General features: G+C 35.5%; 1 protein-coding gene across 2 annotated transcripts; it reads right to left on the bottom strand.

Moving 5' to 3' along the window:
- Positions 1-1,048: 1,048 nt before the first annotated feature.
- On the bottom strand, positions 1,049-23,156 carry PPWD1 (peptidylprolyl isomerase domain and WD repeat containing 1). Of its 2 annotated transcripts, XM_010845519.1 has the most exons (11): positions 22,933-23,156; positions 19,668-19,770; positions 17,636-17,736; positions 17,374-17,494; positions 13,729-14,176; positions 9,493-9,683; positions 8,468-8,657; positions 5,357-5,538; positions 4,083-4,164; positions 2,955-3,137; positions 1,049-1,352 (listed from the first exon to the last, which is right to left on the bottom strand). In XM_010845519.1, exons 1-11 carry the CDS (start codon positions 23,120-23,122, stop codon positions 1,209-1,211), a joined length of 1,935 nt encoding a protein of 644 aa, XP_010843821.1. In that variant the 5' UTR covers positions 23,123-23,156; the 3' UTR covers positions 1,049-1,208. The 2 variants fall into 2 exon arrangements, with proteins under 2 accessions (XP_010843821.1, XP_010843822.1); XM_010845520.1 differs by lacking the exon at positions 22,933-23,156 and having other exon boundaries at positions 1,053-1,352; positions 17,374-17,396; positions 17,711-17,736; positions 19,668-19,719.
- Positions 23,157-23,236: the final 80 nt, after the last annotated feature.

Raw genomic sequence — 23,236 nt, 5'->3', positions numbered from 1 at the left:
GTAAGTTCTTAAAAGAGTTTGTTTGGAAAGTAGAAGCAGTGATTCTGAATAGTTATGAAGTAATTTATGAGGGTGAATGAAGAAATCAGTTTAAGACTTAAACTCATATTGCTCTAATTTCTACTAATCTCTTCCTTGTTAAGCAGATATTAACATTTTTACTCAATATATAGTTTTTTTGGATGATATATTTTGTAAAATGAGATACTATAACCTAAAGACAAAAATTGTTTAGCTACATTAGAAAAACGATGTGAATAGTAAATGAACTATTATACAAAACCATGGACTCAGGTATTCATTTATTCTTATTCTTTTATTTGAATAATATTTCATAATTATTCAGGAATTTAACACTTTTGACCAGAGGAACTTCCTATTTATTGAAGTTTTGCTTACCACTTACTTAGACTCTTGAGAGTCCCTTGGACTGCAAGGAGATCAAACCTGTTAGTCCTAAAGGAAATCAGTACTGAATATTCATTAGAAGGACTGATGCTGAAGCTGAAGCTCCAATCCTTTGGCCACCTGATGCGAAGAACTGACTCACTGGAAAAGACCCCGATGCCGGGAAAGATTGAAGGCAGGAGGAGAAGGGGACGACAGAGGATGAGATGGTTGAATGGTATCACCAACTCGATGGACATGAGTTTGAGCAATCTCCAGGAGTTCGTGCTGGACAGGGAAGCCTGCCGTGCTGCAGTCCATGGGATCGCAAAGAGTTGGACACAACTGAGCGACTGAACTGACTGAGTGCTCAAAACTATTTGGCTTGAAAGACAAACCTTGTAAAAAAGGAAATGGTACATCACCAAAGTTGCCCTTTATTAAGATCTAAGAAAACATGTTTCTTAAAAGAAACATTTGAGGGCAGACTATTTGGCATATTTTTAAAAAGCTGAGGAACAAATGCATACCATTCTCATTATTTAATATGGTTTTTAAGACTCTTGAGAAATTATGTATAAAGAGTGCTATTTGCCTGAGTTTTAGTCCATTTGAGTTTATCACCTCTTATGATGAGAAATACTGCAAGAAAACTCAAAGGCAGAGCTTTTAAAAAATAGCCTTTAATGAAAAATACACAAATACTGAATTCCTGAAACATGATTTGTACATTCAGCAAATCTTGAGCTTCCTTATGTAAAATAATCCTGTGTTTAATGTATGTGTATTTTTATTTATACAGACAATGAGACAAATCTATTTTACTTGACAGTAATATTTATGATGCTGACATCTTCATAGGGCTTATCTGTTTTGGGATTGACTTTGACGTTGGAGATCCTTTGTACGACTTCCATTCCTTTAGTCACTCGTCCAAACACTGTGTGCTTATTATCAAGCCAAGGCTGTATTGGAGGACAAATAGAAAATCTTGGTAAATCCTAAATTCTTAAATCACACCCACTGGATGAGCAAATTAAAAAGAATTAAACTTTGGCTTCATTTAAAAATATAATTAAGATTATTTTCACTTAGCTTTTAAGAGTAGTTTCCATGTCATAATAAAAATAAAAAAGCATAGTTAAATATTTAATATCTGCATCTTTTAGATCAAAGGGAGCTGGGAGATGTTTGCTAAAGCTAAGTTTCTTTGCAGTAACGTTACCTGCTCAAGAAGCAGTCTGGAATACTTTAGGCAGCATGTGCTCTGGCATCAGAGATAGGAGTTCAGACTCTGGCTTTGCTACTTACTTGACCTTTGGCAAGTTCATCAGGTCTCACTGTTTCCTCATCTATTTTTTTAAAACTAGCTTCCCTGGTGGCTCAGAAGGTAAAGAATCTGCGTGCAATGCAGGAGACTGAGGCTTGATCCCTGAGTGGGGAAGATCCCCTGGAGAAGAAAATGGCAACCCACTCCAGTATTCCTGCCTGGAGATTCCCATGGATAGAGGAGCCTGATGGGCTACAGTCCATGGGTTGCAAAGAGTTGGACATGACTGAGGGACTAACACTTTCACTTTCATAATGACACTAGAAGTATTGTGAATATTACATGAGATCATGTACCTGGAAGACAGACAGTAGTTATAATTGTTTTCTTTATTTAATTCTAAAAAATAAAAGTTTTTGTAATTTTATAGAACTGCATAGCAGCAGAGCTAGATATTCTTACATGTATTTCATCAAAGCTACAGTGTCATTGATTAAAAAGAAACTTTGGCTTCATTTTAAAATATAATTTAAAAGATATATTTTCACTTAGAAGCTTTTAAGAGTCGTTCCATGTTATAATAAAAAATAAAAAAGCTGAATGTTTAATATCTCCATCTTTTAGATCAATGGGAGCTGGAAAATGCATTCTGATTTCAGAGATAGAAAAATGTGGGAAAAACTGTATTAAAATCAGGAATTCTTATACTCTCATCCTACTATTCTAAAGATGAGGAAACAAGCCCAGAGGTAGAATAATTTGTTTTGGATTGTCCAACAAATAGTGCAAAGCTGACTTAAACTCAGCTTTATTACAAACTCAGCTTTGTATTTATTATAAATAAATTATTTAATTTATTATTATTTATTGGCCTGAATTACAAAAGTACTGATTATAAAGTGAAGTCTTGTTAGGTAATTTTCCATTTTCCTTTCTAAATTGTTTTCATTTTTATATCCTAGAATATATAAATAATAGAGAATAATAAAGCTCTCTTTTCCACTGAATTCACTCTCTTAGATCAAAGCCCATGAATCTTTGGCTTAAATTCACCTGGAAAATGCCTCCAGGTGGCTCAAGTAGAAAAGAAACTGCCTGTCAATGCAGGAGAGATAAGAGACATGGGTTCGATCCCTGAGTTGGGACGATCCCCTGGAGGAAGCATGGCAACTCACTCCAGTACTCATGACTGGAGAATCCCATGGACAGAGGAGCCTGGCAGGCTATAGTCCTATAGCTGCAAAGAGTCGAACATGACTGAAGCGACTTGGCACACACACATGCATGTTCTACTTACTGTTGGTACTACTGTTATGAAAAACTGGGATCCATTAGTATTCGATCCAGCATTGGCCATGCTGAGTGTATATGGTCTGTCATGTCGTAATGTTGAATGAAATTCATCTTCAAATTCTCCTCCCCATATACTTTCTCCTCCCATACCAGTACCTGTTGGATCTCCTGTCTGAATCATGAAGCCCTTAACAGAAAGTAGACAAAGTAGTATTACACATATTACATATATGTATGCTTTGGAGTCGTATATTTGTCAAGAGTGCTTTATATTCAATAAAATCTTAATATGTCATTCTATAAACTGGTTTTAAAGTAAACCCTTGGTTATACTTTAGATTATGTATTTTCATTGCATAACTGCCACCTTATCTCGATGATGGAAACAAAAATGTAAAGGTCTTTCCATTTATAGACAGTCACTATCTCACTCAGTAACTAAAGCCAATTAATAGTGTAGATAAGTTTTAGGATCTTGTTTAATGTGTTAGGTCTTACATAATTGGCCCACTCTTTTCTCTCCCCTTTCCCTAGACACTCTGAATGTCCTAGTCAGTCACTTCACTAATTCCTTCAGAACTCTGAAATCTAATTTTTCCTTCTGATATTTCTTCTGCCATTTCTGACCTGCCAGTAATCAAGAACTACCTCACTGCTCCTTACATTTCATGGAATGTCACTCAACAAAATCCTGGGCTGAATTCATTCTGTTCATCAGGTATTAGTGGTAGTTTTCACAGATAAAAGTGGCAACATAGCTCTTCTAATACTTAATCTTCTAGATCTAGACCTTATCTAGCTACTAGAAACAGGTTACCTTGGCTACTGATTTTATCTCAGCAAGACCCTTTACTCATTACCTGATCCTTCGTTTTAACTGCTGACAAAAGACTGCTGCAGTGTTTCTAAAAAGGCTACCCTGCTAGCTACCTTTTTAGAAAATCAAGGATACCTGTTCCTATCCTTGATTTTATATCTGATTTTCATGATCACCCATTATTCTTTTGACTTCCATAGTCCATTTTTCCTATTCCTAATAAATTGCTAAGTGTGAATGAGATTCCTTAGGTTCTAAACCTCATTATACAATAACATACTTTTCCTTAAATCATATAAAATTTGCATAACTTACCTTAATTATGCGGTGAAATGTGTGTCCATTATAATAACCATTTCTGCTGTGAACACAGAAATTTTCCACGGTCTTAGGGCACCTAGTGAGACATATATTAAAAATATGAAAATTTAATGGAGCATCTTCGGAAAGTTTTCTTTGTAGTTTGGCTTCCCAATGGTATTTTCAGAATCTTCTGAATGTTTCAGGACAGTCTTTTTTTCCATAATTTCTTCTGATCTCAGCAGAAGCAAGAGTTGACAGGGTATATAGGCAGTAGCCTGTTCTTATAGTTTATATAATACACCATCTTTCTATCACAACTGCTTATTTTACTTGAATTTGAGAGTATTTAAGGTTCCAAAGTCATTTAGTATTTTTAAAAAATATAACCATAGCACCATAACCCATTGTATATAGTTCCTGGGAAAGGTAATTTTCTTATAAAAACAATGTTATAGTACGGTGACATTTCCTGACCAAGGACTTATTCACTGCTATGACAGCTACTAAATTTAATAAACTTTAAATGATAGTCACACACTCAGATACACTTTCTAAATAATATTAACTAATCTCATGAGATGATTTAATACTGTATATTATCATATAATAGCTCCCAATGCTGAGAATGGCAGAGAATCAAGAGAATCTTGTACCAACCACATCAGGGAATAGGCTTAGTGGATGCATGGGTTCTGAATACTTAAAATGAGATAGTCCAAGTGTCTAGAATTGCCTAGTTTTTTGTCTGGTGTCAAGATATGGTAAAATACTAGACATAAAACATTCATATCAAAATAACAAAGTACTTTTAAATCAAGGCACTGTACAAGATGTCTTCTTTTGGATCAAGAATAACCAGTCGTATTGCATTGTATTTGGTATTGTTTGTGCATTCTACAAACTCAAATGTCAGGAAGGAAAAGTAATTATCCACCCCTTAAAGATTTGAGAGGAAAGCCAGTTATAACAAGTGAGCCACAAAACCTATAGTTGGCATGTGTAGTGGATGGTAGCGGTAATATACATTTGTGTGTCAATCTATAGTTTACATTTAGCACTGTCATATCTACTATTTGTCATAATAATAAACCTGTGAAATATGTTTATGTATATATAAAATTTTCACATTTCCTAATGTAACAATTATCAGAGAGCTTAGGAAAGATGCTTTATCTAACAGTTCAATTTTTCAAAATATCTTAAGTCAAAATAACAAGAAGTTGCAGTGTCTTCAAATATATACATTTACACTGGTATTTATTTATGACAACAGAAACAGTACATACTCAACAGGAAAGAGTTTGATGTGAATGTCTCCCATGCTTGTGTGGATAATGGCACTATCTGACACTCGTTTAGGTCCCTCAGCTTGAGTAGCTGCCATGACTTCTTCTTTAGAAGGTTTCTCATTAAAAACATCTCGGTCAGAATCTGCACTTTTTGTATCTTCTGGTTCTCGTTTAGTAAACTCAAGGAGGAAAATAAAAAGTGAGTAAATCAATTAAATTTTTCATCTGGTTAAAGTTTATGAACAAGAAAATTGCATTTCTAATGAAGTATTTGAGGAAACTAAGAATTTACATCAGAATAAATGCTTATTTATGGAATTGCTTCCAATCATAGGACGTGCAAGGCAGCTAAATTTCTACATTTGCCTAATGAGAAAATTCATATGATGAAGATGAATGATTTCAAATGGAATTTAATTTCTTTTTTGGTGAAATTTTTTGAGTACCCATTTAAAAACAGGCAGTTTTGAGGTAGCTCTCTGCTCTGCCTTCTAGTATGTCCTACCTAACCTGCCATCTATTGCTTACTTTTCACTATTTAGATTGCCTGAATTTGAACTATAGTTTGCCACTTAACTAGTTACATGACTTTGGGGAAGTAAATTCATTACTTTCATTTCCTTACTCATAGAAGAGGATGATAATAAAAACTACCTCAAAATGACACCTGATATGAAGATTAAATGAAGGATATAAAGTGTTTAGAGATAATGCCTGACACATAAGGCAATATATACATATTAATAATTGTTATTACTGTGAACAGGACCTGGTGCTGGCAGGATGAGGATTCAAAGATCAATCAGCAGTGGACCTTGACCTCCTCTTTTGTTTTTTTTTGACGGAGTCCCATCTGATCTATCTAAACCTTGAAGCTTGGAAGAAAGGATGTATAGTACATTTTGAGTGAAGCAGAAATCTCAGGATCCTCAAGGTCTACAGAGAATTGAGAAAAAACTTTCAGTTGTAAAATTCTGGACTTCTAAAGGCCTATTTCTTTTATTTGACTCTCAGTAAGCAGAAATCTGGAGAAGGTGATGGCACCCCACTCCAGTACTCTTGCCTGGAAAATCCCATGGATGGAGGAGCCCTGTAGGCTGCAGTCCATGTGGTTGCTCAGAGTCGGACACGACCCACTCCACTATTCTTGCCTGGAGAATCCCAGGGACAGGGGAGCCTGGTGGGCTGCTGTCTATGGGGTCGCACAGAGTCGGACACGACTGAAGCGACTTAGCAGCAGCAGCAGCAAGCAGAAATCTTCTCTCCCTAAGAAAGGTGGATATTAACTGAGCTCCAGAAAGGTAAATCTAGTGCCCAGACTCTGTTTTGCCTAACGTCAGTCCTTGGTCTACTTGGATCGATTCCAGACTAAGAATCAACTAAGCCAGGTTGTCACTGCTTTAGCATATTATTCTCCAGTTACCAAAGAATGACATGTCTGTTTCACTACTTAATTATATGAATTTTTAAAATTATCTTGATTTAGTTCACATATAGAACTATTAAAGTTCAAATTTAATACAATTTTACTTTTATGGTACTGGATTTGCAAAAAGGGATATAACATTTGCATATATGAATACCATTTTAGTTTTATTTAAGAATATGTACATCTAATAATCCATGAAAATGTTAGCAGTATAAATACTCAGTGAGTGACTTTTTTATTTTTCTATTTCTTCAGAGCTTCTAAGGAACGTGTGGTTTAATCAACAAACATAAACTCTGGGGAAAGACAATTTTTAAATAAAATGGAAAATTAAATTTAGTGTATATTAAGAATTATCTTTTATGATTTTTTTTTACCTTCAAAACAGTTAAATTATAGGTAATAAGTATTTTTCTTTAACATATATATTAATAAATCTTCAGCAGTGAATTTGAAAGTTTACAAGCAAAATTCTTATCTTAAAAGAATATATCCATTTTAGGCTAAAAGCTTGGCTGGAGTAGATAAACTGCTATTTCCCACATTTACCAAATGCTGATAACCTTTAGAGCATCACAGCTGCTTGTAAATTGTCAGATGAATGAATGAGTATCCTATAATGGGTCAGACAATTCACCAAACTCTGGAGTTTGGTATGTGAAGAAAACATAGTGCATAGTGTTTTATGGATTTTATATTATCTTGAGGAAGAGAGGACAGTGTCAGGGACCCCTCCCCACCCCCCCAAAATCACTAAATTATTCCAAAAAGTGTGACATGTACACATGCAGGCACACCTATTCCAGACTTGATGTCAGGAGAGGGCTTCCAAGTTGGGATCGGAAATATGAAGAGGAACTGGGGAGAGGTTTGTGGCTGACAGAAGGAATAACCTGTGCAAACACCACCAAGTAAAAATAACATCAAGTCCTGCAAATGGGATCAAGTTCAGTATAGCCAATGAACTAAAAATGAAGAAAGATAAACTAGGAGAGTGGTTAATATATTAGACAGCTGGGGAGTCATTTAAGGATTTTAGGCAAAAAAATAATCACACCTGGGTTTTGGAAAGTCTCTAAGCGTGAAAGACAGATACAGACGCAGAGGTCTCTACACTTTAGATTTTTCTGCTTGACTGAACAAAATTAGAACAGTGTTACTCCTAGATAGCTTAGTAGTTTGATTTTGAGCCCAATCATACTTAACATGCAAAGTACTTTTAATTTTTCAGAAAAAAATTATCTCTCAGGAATGTACACCACAGTAGCATCATTACAATGGAATCAAAAGGTGAAAAAAGATTTGTATCTAGAGAAGGAAATGTGCAAGTCATGTTGAAGAGTAAAAGATGAATAATACTAAAACAGAAGAATTTTTAAAAGTCCACAGGAAAATCAATTTTGGATGCAATTATTACCACAGCCACTTACTTCCTATTGTCTTAGACAGCACAAGTTGTAGAAGCTAGGTTGAAAACTTGTTCAAAACCGGATATAAAACAGTACAGAAATACTTAAACAAACCCTAGTTAAAGATTCTACAATACTAATGTTATAAGATGGGGTTGTTTAGAAAGTCTATTATGGCCAACATTCTCTTCAGTTGAAAGCACAAGTTGAAAAAATAAAACTCCAATCAAACTGGAAGAAACATCTCTTGGTATTGATACTTCCACATACCATATAAAATCTATTCTTTTTGAAGGATGTACAGACTATCGTTGGGTCAGCTTGAATATTCTGAAGAACGGGGTTTTCAGAAGCTTTCATTTCTATAGTAGTTGCAGCACGATGTTTTTTGGCTATTCCCTGGAACAAAGCCAATTGCATCACTCTAATATTTTCTTGCTTGCCTAAGATCCGCACACACCTGGAAAATACATATAATAAAATTATCAGGATTAACTCCAATTATACCAACTTTGCAGATAAAAGCTAGGAATCAACTATCTTTTATTTTTGTACAAAATAACCAGTAAAAGGTTTTTAAAAAGTATTTTTCTGCCTCTCCCACTCCCCCAAAAAACTTATTTTAAATTGGTAGGTATTTATAATTTTCAGATTAAAAAAAATAATTCAGTTAAACAGTTTTAACCTATCCCTATCGTTTTAATCTTTCTTCAAGCCTTCAAAGATTCTGTATTGCCAAGAACTACAATATAAATTTGTTTATATGTGAAAATGTACAGTACAAGACTTTTTTCCTTTAAATATACTTTAAGTTCTTTTCATTTACATTCAGTGATAGTATCTGATTATAGCAATTTTGTTCTAAGACCAAATGGGCTGTTTGCACAAAAGGCTTATTGTGGTTTCATGCATTTTAACTTCTGATTTTATGTCTAGCAGGATGTAATGCTGAATTCTGTGGTTAAAATATTTGGCAACATTTAACATGAAACGGGCTAATTTAAATCAATAAGCAAAAGACAGACTGAAACTTGTTAAAAAAACAACAACAACAACTTGAAACTATGCATATCTTTCTTCCATTTCTTTAACAAACATGAGTGGAAACTTTTTACATAAGATTATAAACAACCAAAAGACCACAGAAAAATCCAGTCAAAACATTTGGTTAAGTTTAGACATCTGGGACCATTCCACTTGTCTTGGAACAAACAAAACTCCCATTGTTTCCCCAAAGGAGGAAATGGTCCTTTAGAAGTAAATTTTTTAAAAGCATATGTGATATTAAAGCTTACCGGTTTGTTTCTACGTTTATAACTTTAATGCCCAGCATTGTTCCATACAGCACGAAGTGTCCAGTTTCATCAAAAACTATATTAATTAATCTTACTGCATCCACCTTCTCCAATTCACGTTCTACAGCCATCCGTCGACCAAATTCCATGTCTGGTAGCTGTTGCCTCATCTGCTGCAGTTCAGTAAACATCTAGGAAACAAACCGTTATTAACAAAAATATTGTTACATGATAAAGGGAAGGAGAATTTAAATAAAAGCAGAGTGTCCATTAATAGCCACTGACAGTTTATGTGCTTATACATCTTCTTAAGGAGTACTCTATAAACACTACAAGCAGGAATTGCATTAGAAAATTCAATCATAAAAATAGTATTTATACTAACTGGTTATTCTAATTAAAAAAAATAAGAGTTAATATAACTACTGCTTTTTCTGCAGAAACAATATATATGCTGCATTTTATATGCCACAGACAGCACTTTCCAATATAAACCATATATGTAATTTTAAATTTTTTAGTAGCTATGTTAAATGAAATAAAAATGAACATGAAATTAATCTTTTATTCAACCCAATGTATCTAAAATATTATCAAAAGACATTAAGCAAAATCAATAATACTAAAAAGCAACATAAAGACATTAAAATATTAAGCAATATTTAAAAATTGAGATTTTTTTTCCTTCTTATAGTAAGTCTTTGAAGTCCAGTGTGTATTTTATACTTTTAGTCCAGCTCAACTTGGACTAGTCACATGCCAAGTGTTCAGCAACCCTATGTGGCTAGTGGCTATTAAGCCGCACAATGCAGATATGGACTGTGAGACCGTGTTCCAGATCATGGACCTGCCATTTAACAAGCACTTGATCTTATTTTGTATGATTTCACTAATTTATAACAATTTCATATTTCAGAAAATGTTTCAAGTTGTTTTGGAGCATCACTATGTATTTAATTATCATTAGGTAAATGTAATTTAGGATGGATGAATTTTATGAGTGCCCTTTAGTTTGGGTATTTGGTTTACTTTTCTTTAGATATTTAATACACAACTTTCAAGATAAGGGTCATATCTTAGTTACTATGTACAGTCACACTACCAGCCTCCCCAAAGATGTGATCTTTACATTCAGTTTCCCCAACATTTAGGGCATAAAACTGCAGAAATCAAAAGTGGTTCTCTATCGTGAATGAAAAAAGGTCAGTCAGGCTTATGTCCCATCTACTACTTTTTGATCATGCTTGCATTAATAAAATCTCTGGTTTTTCTAGATGTGGAAAGAACAACAATATACGTAACTCCAGAAATGAAAAGGAGATATACGTGTTAGGGAACAACATTAGGGTTTCTTGTTGCCAGTCTCTGAACTATTATTGCTTTACTCATTTGCCAGGAATAGCCTAGATGCTAGACTACATTTTTGTAGTATGGGAGCCTTGATTATTTTGCTAGAAAGAAGATTCATTTTTGAGAAATAAAGTTTATAGATGGTCATCTGCCCATGTAAAAGTAATAAATGCTAATCTAACCTTTTAAGCACATTAGTATCTTTAAAAAAATTATTTTAATTGGAGGATAATTACTTTACAATATTGTGGTGGTTTTTGTCATATATTGACATCAATCAGCCACAGGTGTACATGTGTCCCCCCTATCCTGAACCCCCTCTCCCACCTTCCCATCCCATCCCTCTGGGTTGTCCCAGAGCACCAGCTTTGAGTGCCTTGCTTCATGCATCAAACTTGGACTGGTCATCTATTTCACATTTGGTAATATACATGTTTCAATGCTATTCTCTCAAATCATCCCACCCTTGCCTTCTCCCTCATAGTTCAAGTCTATTCTTTACATCTGTGTCTCTTCTGCTGCCTTGCATATAGGATCATTGTTACCGTCTTTCTAAATTCCATATATATGCATTAATACACTGTATTGATGGTTTTTTTTTTACAATATTCTTTAATATTGCATCTCTTTAATAGCTGCATCTCTTATCATCTATCTCATCATCTCTGTATGGCCAATATGCAGTACTCCTGATTAATAAAATACCAAAAGATACAACTTCACACCATCCAATTAAATTTGTCTATTAAACTAGGACTCTTAACTAGTTAGAACCCTTAACATGGAACTATGAGATACCAGTCATTAACTAACTAGTCACTAGCATTATTACTAAATTAATTGGCATTTGCACCCCCTTTTTTGGGCAAACTCCCTCATCCTGAATCTCAACTTCTGTCCTATACTTTGCTACTGATCTTACCACAATAATCCTATAATTTCAACAAATATTAAAGACAACAATGAAATAGAGTGAATTCAACAGCTCAGAGTATATGTGTTAAATGATTTGTATCCAGAGAATAGATTTGTTTTCTTAAGGAATCTAGGAAGAGTTGCAAATTGTGAAGAGTTTTAAAATTATAGTTAAGTTGAAGCCACCATTAAAGAAAACATCACAAGGTTTCTCCTTTTCCCAAAAGCATAATGGAAAGTGATATTTTTCCAATAAGAAAATGAGTTATGAGGATAATCTGACTAGCATACAAACCTTCCCTTTTGTTTGGATTCATATTCTTTCAGGCAGCTAATTCACCCAACTTATTACCACATCGCTAATAAGGTGACAGCATTTTTGAAGTACTTAATGCAAGGAATCTATTATAAACTGGTAGCTACAAAGACTGTAGAATTGACACTGTTGTACAATAAACACTATTGTTACAAAGATTTGACCCACAGACTTTTGGAATATTCAACATAGCCATAGCAGTTAGAGAACCACAAGATGGAAACATGATGAGACTCAAATATCCACAAAACCAATTATCTTTGCATGGATAAAAACTCATTCTAGGGCTACATGCTCTAATAAATACTTCTTTTCTTCCCCCTGTTTTTGGCTATGCCAAAAGGCATTCAGGATCTTCATTCTCCAACCAGGGATTGAACCCATGTCCCCCTGCAATGGAAGTGCTGTGTCTTAAACACTGGACCACTAGCAAAGTCCCAATAAATTCTTGTTAACAGTTTTGTGTCAGGTATCATTCTTAGTGCTGGAGATTCAATCACAAGCAAAACATACAGGACCATAAATGACACACAGTTTAATCTACTGGGGGGAGGGGTGATACACATTAATCAAATAATAAGACCAAATGTTCTAAAAGAAAATAAATAGTGATACACTACCACATTAAAAAAAGACTGGAAGAATAGTGGAAGATCACTGGGGAAATGATTCTTTGAGATTTGAAGGATGAGTTCAATAGGTAAGGGGAGGAATAAGGATTAATGGGACTAGGGGTCACTCCAAGCAGGAGGGACAGCATATGCAAAGGCGCTGTGGTGGGAGACGTAGTCAAGAAACTGAAAGAAGGCCTGACTGGGTACAGCAGAGGCAGGGAGGGAGGTGAATTACAGCAGGCTGAAGTGGAAGGGAGGGGTACAATATGGTAGGCCATGATTTTGGTCTCCCTCCTAAAAACAACAGGTAGTCACTGAAAGAGTCAAAGGATGACATGATAAGATAATGTGTTTTGAAAAGATTCCTCTGGGTGGAGCATGGAGAACAGGTCAGGAAGAAGTTAGAATAGATATAGGGAGTAGGCCATGCAATAGGCCAGGCAACAGATTATGAGCTATGGTAGTCACAGCTGTGCTAAAAGGAAATGTATGTATTTAAAGTATATGTAGAAAGTAAAATTGATAGGACTCATGATGAATTAAATAGATGGGTAAGGAAAAACAGTTAAAGATGACTCAGATTTCTGGCTTGTGCTAGCAGATACATATTGGTGCCATTCATGAAGACAGCAAAAATAAAAAAATAAAAGGATAGGGCCAGGTCTGTTTATAATAGAAGGCTGGAGAAATAAATTTTTAAGTAGTCATATAGAAGGCAGGAGTGAAAAGAATGAGAAGAGAAGGAAGCCTAGCATGGGTTTTGAGGATCTCAAAAGAATGTGCTTTCAAACAACAAAACTACAAAAACAGCCACGTAAGTGTAAGAAAAACTGGCTCAGAAAATATCACATCATAAACCTATAGAAGAGAGTTTTAAAGAGTAAAAATGCAAGACAGCAGACAAACAGTATCTTTAATGTGATAAGTAAATTAATCATCAATCTAAATGTCCATGTCCAGAAAAAAAATCTTTTAAGAAATAGCACAAACTAAAGACATTTTCAGAAAAGTAAAATATGATCAAATTTATATGGCACTTACACTTAGTGATTCATCAAAAACTCTCATGAGTTTTCCAGTTAAGAATCTGAAAATTCTAACTTTTCTGTCAGAACCAATAGTGGCTAATTTCTTCCCATCAGGTGAAAAACATATGCTGGTTGGATAGGCCTTGCACTTGGCAAATTCATATAAATCTGTGTCAGTTTTATATTCCCAGTTCACATTTTTGGGGAATTTATACTCATAAGGAGGACCGGTCCAGTATTCAATCATTCCAGATTTGTCAGAAGACACTACTGCTTTGTAAACAGGGTTTAGCCGTATCTGAGTAAGAGGTGATGTATGGAGTTTGTCAAAGATATGCAGTGGCTGGTTATCTCCTCGACCATCATAAATGAAAATTTTTCCTGTACTTTTCTCAGAAGCAGCAACTGAAGATATGGCATCCCCCGGGCAATAGATCCACTCACACTGTCCAGGGAAATACCTAAAATAGTAAAGAATTGAGGGGGATAAGAAGAGGCCAAAGCAAGTCATAAGCATCCTTACTCATTCCCATCACCAAAAAACGTCCCCGCCAGCGATTCAGCCAGTTTTAGATTCTTTGATCAAACGTAGCAGCAAGATACAGAACAGGGAAGAATAGGAAAAGTTACTAATTTTTCTCCTTCTGATCTCATAAATGAATGATAATAACTTCTGAGGACTGATCAAACCACAGGAAGAGAACTCACACAGCAAATATTTACAAGGAAACTGAAACAGACCTGGTTCTTAAAATATTCTGAGGCTTTTTTTTTTTTGGATCTCGATGTCTCTGTCTATGTATGTGCTATTCTAAGTCACTTCAGTAGTGTCCGACTGTTTGGGACCCAATGGACTGTAGCGTGCCAGGCTCCTCTGTCCATGGGATTCTCCAGGCAAGAATACTGGAGTTGGCTGCCATGCCCAGGTCCTCCAGGGGATCTCCCCTACCCAGGGATTGGACATGCATCTCTTATGTCTCCTGCATTGGCAGGCAGGTTCTTTACCATTAGCTCCACCTGGGAAGCCCCTGTCTATATATACCTTACTTTTAAATAGGTTAGCGTGTTAGTATACTTTACAAATCCACTCTTGAAATATTTAAGGTCAAAATATTTTAGTCATGGCTTTGCTCAAAAGAAAAATGTTCAGATATCACTCTCTCATTGTCAGTAGCTTGATCTTAATACTATGAGCTTTGAACACGTTACCTGATAAAGTGTAAAAGAATTGGACAAATGTAAGGCAATGGCACCCCACTCCAGTACTCTTGTCTGGAAAATCCCGGGGATGGAGGAGCCTGGAAGGCTACAGTCCATGGGGTCGCTGGGAGTCGGGACACGACTGAGTGACTTCACTTTCACTTTTCACTTTCATGCATTGGAGAAGGAAATGGCAACCCACTCCAGTGTTCTTGCCTGGAGAATCCAAGGGACGGGGGAGCCTGGTGGGCTGCCGTCTATGGGGTCGCACAGAGTCGGACACGACTGAAGTGACTTAGTAGTAGTAGTAATCAACATACTAAACTTATATATTCAATTGTGTGTTTTCTCCTTCAAAATCATCAGTCTGAGAAGTTACAGTTACTCCAATGACAGAGCTGATGCTTAAAACTTTTTGAGGACTCTCAGAATTTCTATAAAATCTTAAAAGACACAGGCATAGCTTGGAGATGTTGCAGGTTTGGTTCCAGATCACAAAAATTGAAAATTGCAATAATGTGAGCCATATGGATTTTCTTTGGTTTCCCAGTGCACAATAAAAGTTTATTTACACTACCTGTATTTCTATTGAAGTGTGCAATCACATTATGTCTAAAAAATTACATGTATATATACATATCTTAATTTAAAAATACTTTATTGCTTAAAAAATGCTAATTATCATGTGAGGCTTCAGCCAGTTGTAATCTTTTGTAACAGTAACATCAAAGATCACTGATCACTATAACAAATATAATAATAATGAAAAATGAAATATGAGAATTACTAAATGTGAAATAATGACAGAAACTGAGCAAATGCCGTTGGAAAAATTGGTGAGTACAGACTTGCTCCATCCAGGGTTGCCACAAACTTGTTATTTGTCAAAAAAAAAAACAAAAAAACAAAACACAGTGTGTACAAAGTGCAATAAAACAAGATATGCCTGTTCTCTTTCAATACCCTGAAAGATGGCAAATGTTCAATATATATTTGATTAAAAAAACAAACAGCTAAAGTCTGGGGAAAACAAAGCTGGGAATATGACATATCAATAGGTATTTCTTTTTTTCTATTTTTTTTTAAATTTTATTTTATTTTTAAACTTTACATAATTGTATTAGTTTTGCCAAATATCAAAGTGAATCTGCCACAGGTATACATGTGTTCCCCATCCTGAACCCTTCTCCCTCCTCCCTCCCCATACCATCCTTCTGGGTCGTCCCAGTGCACTAGCCCCAAGCATCCAGTATGGTGCATCGAACCTAGACTGGCATCTCGTTTCATACATGATATTTTACATGTATTTCTATTTGTAGTCAAAAAATAAGTTCTTATCATAAATAATGAGACTGACTTCTTTTAGTGGTTCATAAACTGGTTTTGAAGCAAATTCCCAAAAAGTACTGTCACATACTGAATTGTGTAGTTCTAATCCCTACCTCCCTCCAATTCACACGGTGAAGCCCTCGTCCCCAAAGTTACTGTATCTGGAGAAAGGCTTTTAAAGAGGTAATTAAAGAGGTGAGAAAGGTGGGGCCCTAATCCAACAGGCCTTGGCCTTCTTAGAAGTGGAAGAGCAAAATATTCCCCTCTTTCCCCTGTACTTAACGAGGACAAAGTGTGAAACCCGGAAGAGTCCTCACCAGAAAACACACACTGTTGGAACATTGATTTTGGACTTTCCACCTCCAAAAATTTTGTACTTTCCAATCTCCTCATTGGAAAAGACTCAGATGCTGGGAAAGGTTGAAGGCAGGAGGAGAAGGGGACAACAGAGGAGAGATAGTTGGATGGCATCACTGACTCGGTGGACATGAGTTTGAGTGGGCTCCGGGAGTTGGTGATGGATAGGGAAGCCTGGCGTGCTGCAGTCAATGGGGTCGCAAAGAGTTGGACACAACTGAGCAACTGAACTGAACTGAACCTCCGGAAGTGTGAGAAAATATATTTCTGTTGCTTAAGCTACACATCCCATGGTATTCAGTTTAATTTTGTTACTGTACAGTCTAACCACATAGTTTGGGTATCAATATACTTTAAAGTTTAAAATCACCAAGAATTCCAAAAATGCACGTAAGCCTTATAAAAACACAATGCTATATTACTGAAATAAGCATTACTAGGAAGTTAATTTAAATGCCAGTAAATCAGACATGATGGATGCTCATTAAATTATTAAGTAGTGTAAAATGGATATAATTAATCCTTGTTATGGTGCTACTTGGACATTTCTGTTGTAATTAATAACAAAACTCACAGCAGAAGCCCACAAACAACATCATAACAAAGATTCATAATACTTAATTTTCCCAAACAAAATCTAAAGGCACATTTTTAATGGAATGGTAATATATTCTGTTTAGAAATACCTATGAAATGGTGAAGTTTAGTTCAAGAATTCTTTCATTAGGTTAAAAATATATATATATATAAACACACTTTAAAAAAGACTCACCCAAGCTTCAGCATATTGATCATGTCAAAGTTGACTACATCAAACACCTTCATTGCTTTATCATCACCCACGGAACAGAATAAAGCTCCCTCAGAGCTAACCGCAATACTCTCAATAACTCCTATTTAAAGAAACCAAATCAAAACATTCTAGTAAACATAAAAGAAATGGATATAATTAAAAGGAAACAAAAATTTAAAAAGAAACTTTAATCAATACAGTTGAAATGAGAGCCAAAAAACAAAAGAAGTGAAATTCTTACCTAGGTGACTACGGAAATGTTTAACAAATTCAATTCCCTCTTCTATTTTTTTCCAGAATTTAACATGTCCATCATGACTAGCAGTAATAATAAAGTCTGTCCTGCATAAAAAATTGTAGAAGTTACTTTCTAAAACAGATGCAAAAAATCACTTTGTGCCCCGAAGCCAAATATTTACTGAGAATCTTGGACTCTTAAATAACAGATTACAAAAAAAAATCTTCCTTTATACAAACCACTGTATCACTGTATTAGGGTAGACATAACATTGCAAAATTTGAAGCTCTTTTCTGGATATCATAACAGCTACTGCTGCACTAATCTTATTTTTTACTGGTGTATAATTGCTGTATGCCAGTTGTGTTGTGTTAGTTTCTGCTGTACAGCAAAGTGAATTAGGTATATGTAAACATGTTCAATATATCCCCTCTTTGTCACCACAGAGCACTAAAAAGTTCCGTGCTACACTAATTTTAAATTTAAGAGCTAGGATCCGGATTGAGGTAATCTTGACATTAAAAAAGCCTCACAAGGAATCACTAGATCATAGAGTCCTTTAATGCTAAAATTACCCCACAGGCAGTCTTCTCACAGGGAAAATGTACTACCTTTCAGAAGGTGATAAATAATTAAATCCCAACATACTACTCACATATAAAGCAAAACTCAATGTAAGTTTGTTTCAGATATTATCCAAGGTATTTTGGTTAAGTACCAACATTTTGTACAGTATAGCCTCTCATCAGTTATATAAAAATAGAAACCATTTGTTGAAAGCTATTAAATGTTGAGTACTCTACATACATTATCTTAGTTATAACCATCTTTACAACAACTCTATAAGGTGAATATTTTTCACCATCTTTTTAAAAAATAGGAAATAGTTTAAAAATTTTAAATGTATTTGCCCCAGGTCTGTAGCTGGAGAAGAGCATTCAATATTGGGTTTGCCTAACTTCAAAACACTAGGTTTCTATAAAATCTTCAAAAATCTTTCCATTATAGTCTGCTGCCTTAGGTTAAACAAAGAAACCTGGAGTGATAGAAAGCTAGTCCTATATGCTGACTTATTAACTGACAACTTTCTACTAGGAAAAGAGCTAAGATTTGGTCAAAATTATCCCATATAAGGAATATAAAGATATTTAAATCTTTTAATTGTCTCCAAGAGATCAAGAATAAACTGATCCAAACAGCAAAGTAAATCATCTACTTCTTTCCATACTCACTGCCAATATCATCTCAGCCACCATCCTAATTCATCTATGATTACTGTATTAGCCTCCTAATTGCTTTCTCTGTATCCATTCTTGCTGTGTTTGAATCCATTCATTTCACCACAACCACAGTGATCTTGAAGTCTACACACACACAGACACATGTATACACATATGTGATGTTATTCTCCCAATCAGGTTCAAAATCTATACAAGAAATAGAACACTGTGGGATTTCTTGCCTTTTTTTCTCCAGCCTCAACTACCACTTAAACCCCTCTAAACCTGTTTCCTTATCTAGAAAATGTAGATGGATACTTAAGACTGTTAAGATAAATGGGACAATTAATGAAAAAGCCTTGATACAGGACCTAGACATAATATGAGCTCAACAAAGAGCAGAGTATTACTATTCCTTCTACAAAACCCTATTCAGGTATTTTAAAGGTTCTCTGACATTTCCAGAATGTCTTGGATCTCATCATTTTCCCTATTTGTACTGAAAAGGCCAGCTACCAATTACTCCCAAATTAACTAATATACTCTCCTTCACGGAAACTCTGACACTACCTGGATTATCCCCTATTGGCATCTGTCTCCAAAACACATGTACACAAACTAGGGAATTTGGTCTTAGAGAATGCATCTTTGTATGATAGAGGAAAGAGCATGTAGGTCTTTATTTAACAAATTATTTCAAAACCTATGGAATGAAATAGAAATCCTCAATATCCTAAAGCTACTTCTACAATTCACCTCAAAACTGAAGTATTTAAAAAAAACAATAAACTTTTCAGAAAAAAATACAGACTTACTTGGTGCACACCACATGGGTGATAACATCTCTATGCATGTAACTGCGCTCATACATGGATGCACTGGGGAGATTATCAAGATAGACTTTTTCAAACTCTAGAACTAAGGGAAAAAAATAAAGAAAAATATTTTTAACAACTGGAACTAGATAATATTTTGTATTTCCTTTTAGATTTTAATTTCTCTCAATTCACACGTAATGAAAAAATATCCAGTGTCTGTTATGTCAGTTGTAACTTATTATTTCATAGTACTGAATAGCACCGTTGTTTATTTGGTCATGAATCATTCTCAGGTTTTATACATATGCTTAACTGTGTCCCAGAACTTAAGAATTGAGTGGCTCTGGCTTAATATACAAGTTCCATTAAAAGAGAAAAACCGTAAGTTTCATGAAAATATTGCAACCAACTTTCCAACCATATAGATCCAATTATTACTGCTAATTTAAATAAGTAGTAAGAGGTCAGAGGCCATCCAGAACATCTCAGTTTATCTTGAAGGCAATGATCCTCTTTGAAGTCACTGATACTAGGTTTGAGTAAATGTAATAAATGCTTAGATTTCTGGAGCTGAGAAAATCCTAGAGAATGTCCAGTTGAGTGCTTCTCAAACTTTTTCCAAGGGCAAAACATTTTTAAGAGTGGTAATCTGAGGAAATATTTCATGATATGAGCTATACAAAATTTTACTAGTAAAAAAATGACATACCTAAAAACAACCCAATGATGGCCAAACATGCCCATATAAAGTTCGTAAATTAAGCATGATCGTTTCATGGTTTTTCATCACTGCTATTTAGCAAGCTAAAAGTTGTGTCCAACAGATTATGTCTCTCTTCATTTTCAGTTAACAGAACTTCCATTTTTATATGGGAATATTAACATCCAGCTATAGTATCTTCTTCACCTTCTCTGCAGTTAGGAGTGACTAAGTACCAATGAAATAAAAGTGGAAGTGTTGTGTAACAGTCAAGAAATCTCCCTTAAGAGTTGTGCCATTCTTCCTTTGCCCCATCTGACAGTTTAAAACTTGGAGATAACCATCAAGGACAAACATGAGGTCCATATCCTAGTGATGTTGGGGCATTAAACTAGGAAGGAAGAACCTTTGGAGCCTCCACACCAATCCCAGACTGTCTACTTTAGGACTTTTATCTTTATTGTCATTTTGGATTTTTTTTTTATTTATTGTCATTTGGATTTTTCTGTAATATACAGCTAAATTTAATCCTGATGGATATTCCTTTTGCTGTTAGTTCACTTGTTGAACAGATATTTACTGAGAACAAACTAGGTTCCAAGGGACATGGACACGAAGAGTTAACACTGTCTTGAGAAAACCATCATTGATTGGTAGAGCCATATAGTATATGATATATATAGAGAGAGCGCCATATAAGGTAGAGCCATATAACCATTTATAGTATCTTTCTGAAAATGTGTACAAAAGCCCAATGTCCAAAGAACATGTTAAAGGGGATGGTTTCATTTCTACTAAGTTTTAAACCCTATCCTTTTAGATAAAATCTTCAGTGACATTTTCTAACATTTCATACATGTTTTTGAATTTCAACTTCTTTAAACTGAATACACTACTGATTAATTTGAATAAGCATCTGTCTCAACTGTATTGTTTATAAGCTCTTTGTTTCCTAACGCTAATATCAGCACCTTGATATTTTTGGACTTTTCCATTTCCACTCATTTCCACAAAAAGGGACCTGATATCTAGTGCAAGAAAATAATTGTGAACATACACATAGTAATATTCATTCGTTCAATACTTACGGAGTACCTGCTATATGGAAAGCACTGTACCCAGCACTGGAGCAAAATAGGCATGGTCTTTGCTCTTATATGCTTACAGTCTTAACAGTGAAGAGAAACATTCATCAGACAATCACATGAATAAACATACAATTTTAAAATGTAGCAAGTGCAATGAGGAAACAATTGCTATGGAAACATTTAACTTAAAAGACTTAGCAGTAAAAAAGGTAATTGCACTTTAAGGGTGTTAAGGAACAATATTCAAAAAAGTAGCTTCTTCAAAATTTGGATACATAAAATTTTGCTGTATCTGTATCCAAATTGTATTCAAAATTTAGAACCATAAAAATGTCACTCTGATAAATACATCTCATACTTATGATCAATGTGCTTTAGAAACTCAGCCCAGACTGGAAAAGTCATAGGTTTTCCAGAGAAGGTAATAGCTGAGCTAAAGGTTGAACGACAGTAGGTTAAGTGAAGTGGGTGAGGAAAATTATTCCACCTTGTGACACCCACGTAGACATTCGCAGTTGTAAAAGGGCATGCCCCATTCTCTAGTGTTATATAGTATGGCTTGGACAAAGAGTAAGGAGGATCAAAGATTTGGGAGAGGAAGTAATGGAAATGTGCTGAAGGAGCAATCAAATCAAGGGCCTTACATGCTATACTAGGGAGTTTGGACATTGTTCTAAAAATAATGAGAAATCATTTAAAATTTTTAAGTTGGAAGAGTAATTAAAGATTTGAGCTTTCAGAAAGATCACATTTTAATGGTCTTATACGTTTAAGGAAAACATTCCAAAGAACCTGAAAAATAAGAAAATTTAATGTGACCCTTTTACCAACATCTCCCCCCTTTTTTGGACCACCCTTTTTATTTGATAAAATTTTGTCACTATTACACGCTAGTCGCAAAATGCTTCCGGCCATGATATCTCAAGAGTATGGTGTGAAAACCACAGATCTTGGTTTTTGGATGAAAAACTTGTAATCCAGGAAAGTTTTGTAATTGTCAGAAAACTCATTAGTGGTGGACTCAGGAATTAAATTATCCTTATCTATTCCTTAAGACTCTAAATAGGCACCACCTTCCCGGGTGGCCAAATACACTACCACCACTCTTCAACTAAAAACCTGAAATAGAAACGGTTTTCTTTCCCACATCTGCTAAACGGGGTTATTAAAACTTCCAACCTCATACGGCAGCTGTACGGATTAAATGAGCGGTGCCAAACACGTAAGTAATGGCAAGTTAGCTTTAGCCTCTATTGTAACAAACCAGAGATTGTTAGATACTATTAAAAAGACGCTTTACTCTGTCCAAATCACTATTTCGGAGTAGAGAACGGCCAGAAGTGAGAAGACGACCCTCTGTTCCGACGACACAAATCCCCACAATCACACACCCTCCGTTTTGGGGTCTGGTTTGAACTCTCCCACTCGGGGGACACAGTATTTCGTCTCGCCCTGTGCCTGTCTCTGTAGCTACCTTTCCTCTTCTTCGCCAATGTTGCCTCTACAGGTAAAGGCCCAACCCAGCGCTCTTCATTTTCTTCTTCGTTCTCTTGAGGCACTGCCACTACCGGCTCTCGAGCGCTGAGTTCCGTTTTTTCCGGTTCCTCCGGGTCCCGGCGCCTTCTTCTTCTCAGCTGTGAATCACTACCACACTCGGCCGCCATGTTGTCCGAACCGTCAGAAAGTGCGCGACACTCACAGCTCGGCTACCAATCCCGAAGCCGCAGCGCAGCCTTCTCGTCAGCGGCCGAGCAAGTTCCAGGATTGGCTGGAATGGG

The sequence above is a fragment of the Bison bison genome, unplaced genomic scaffold, assembly GCF_000754665.1.
Source record: "Bison bison bison isolate TAMUID 2011002044 unplaced genomic scaffold, Bison_UMD1.0 scf7180017864218, whole genome shotgun sequence".
Taxonomy (NCBI): Eukaryota; Metazoa; Chordata; class Mammalia; order Artiodactyla; family Bovidae; genus Bison; species Bison bison.
Note: the sequence above shows the minus strand (reverse complement) of the source record. Positions and strands in the feature narration are given on the sequence as shown.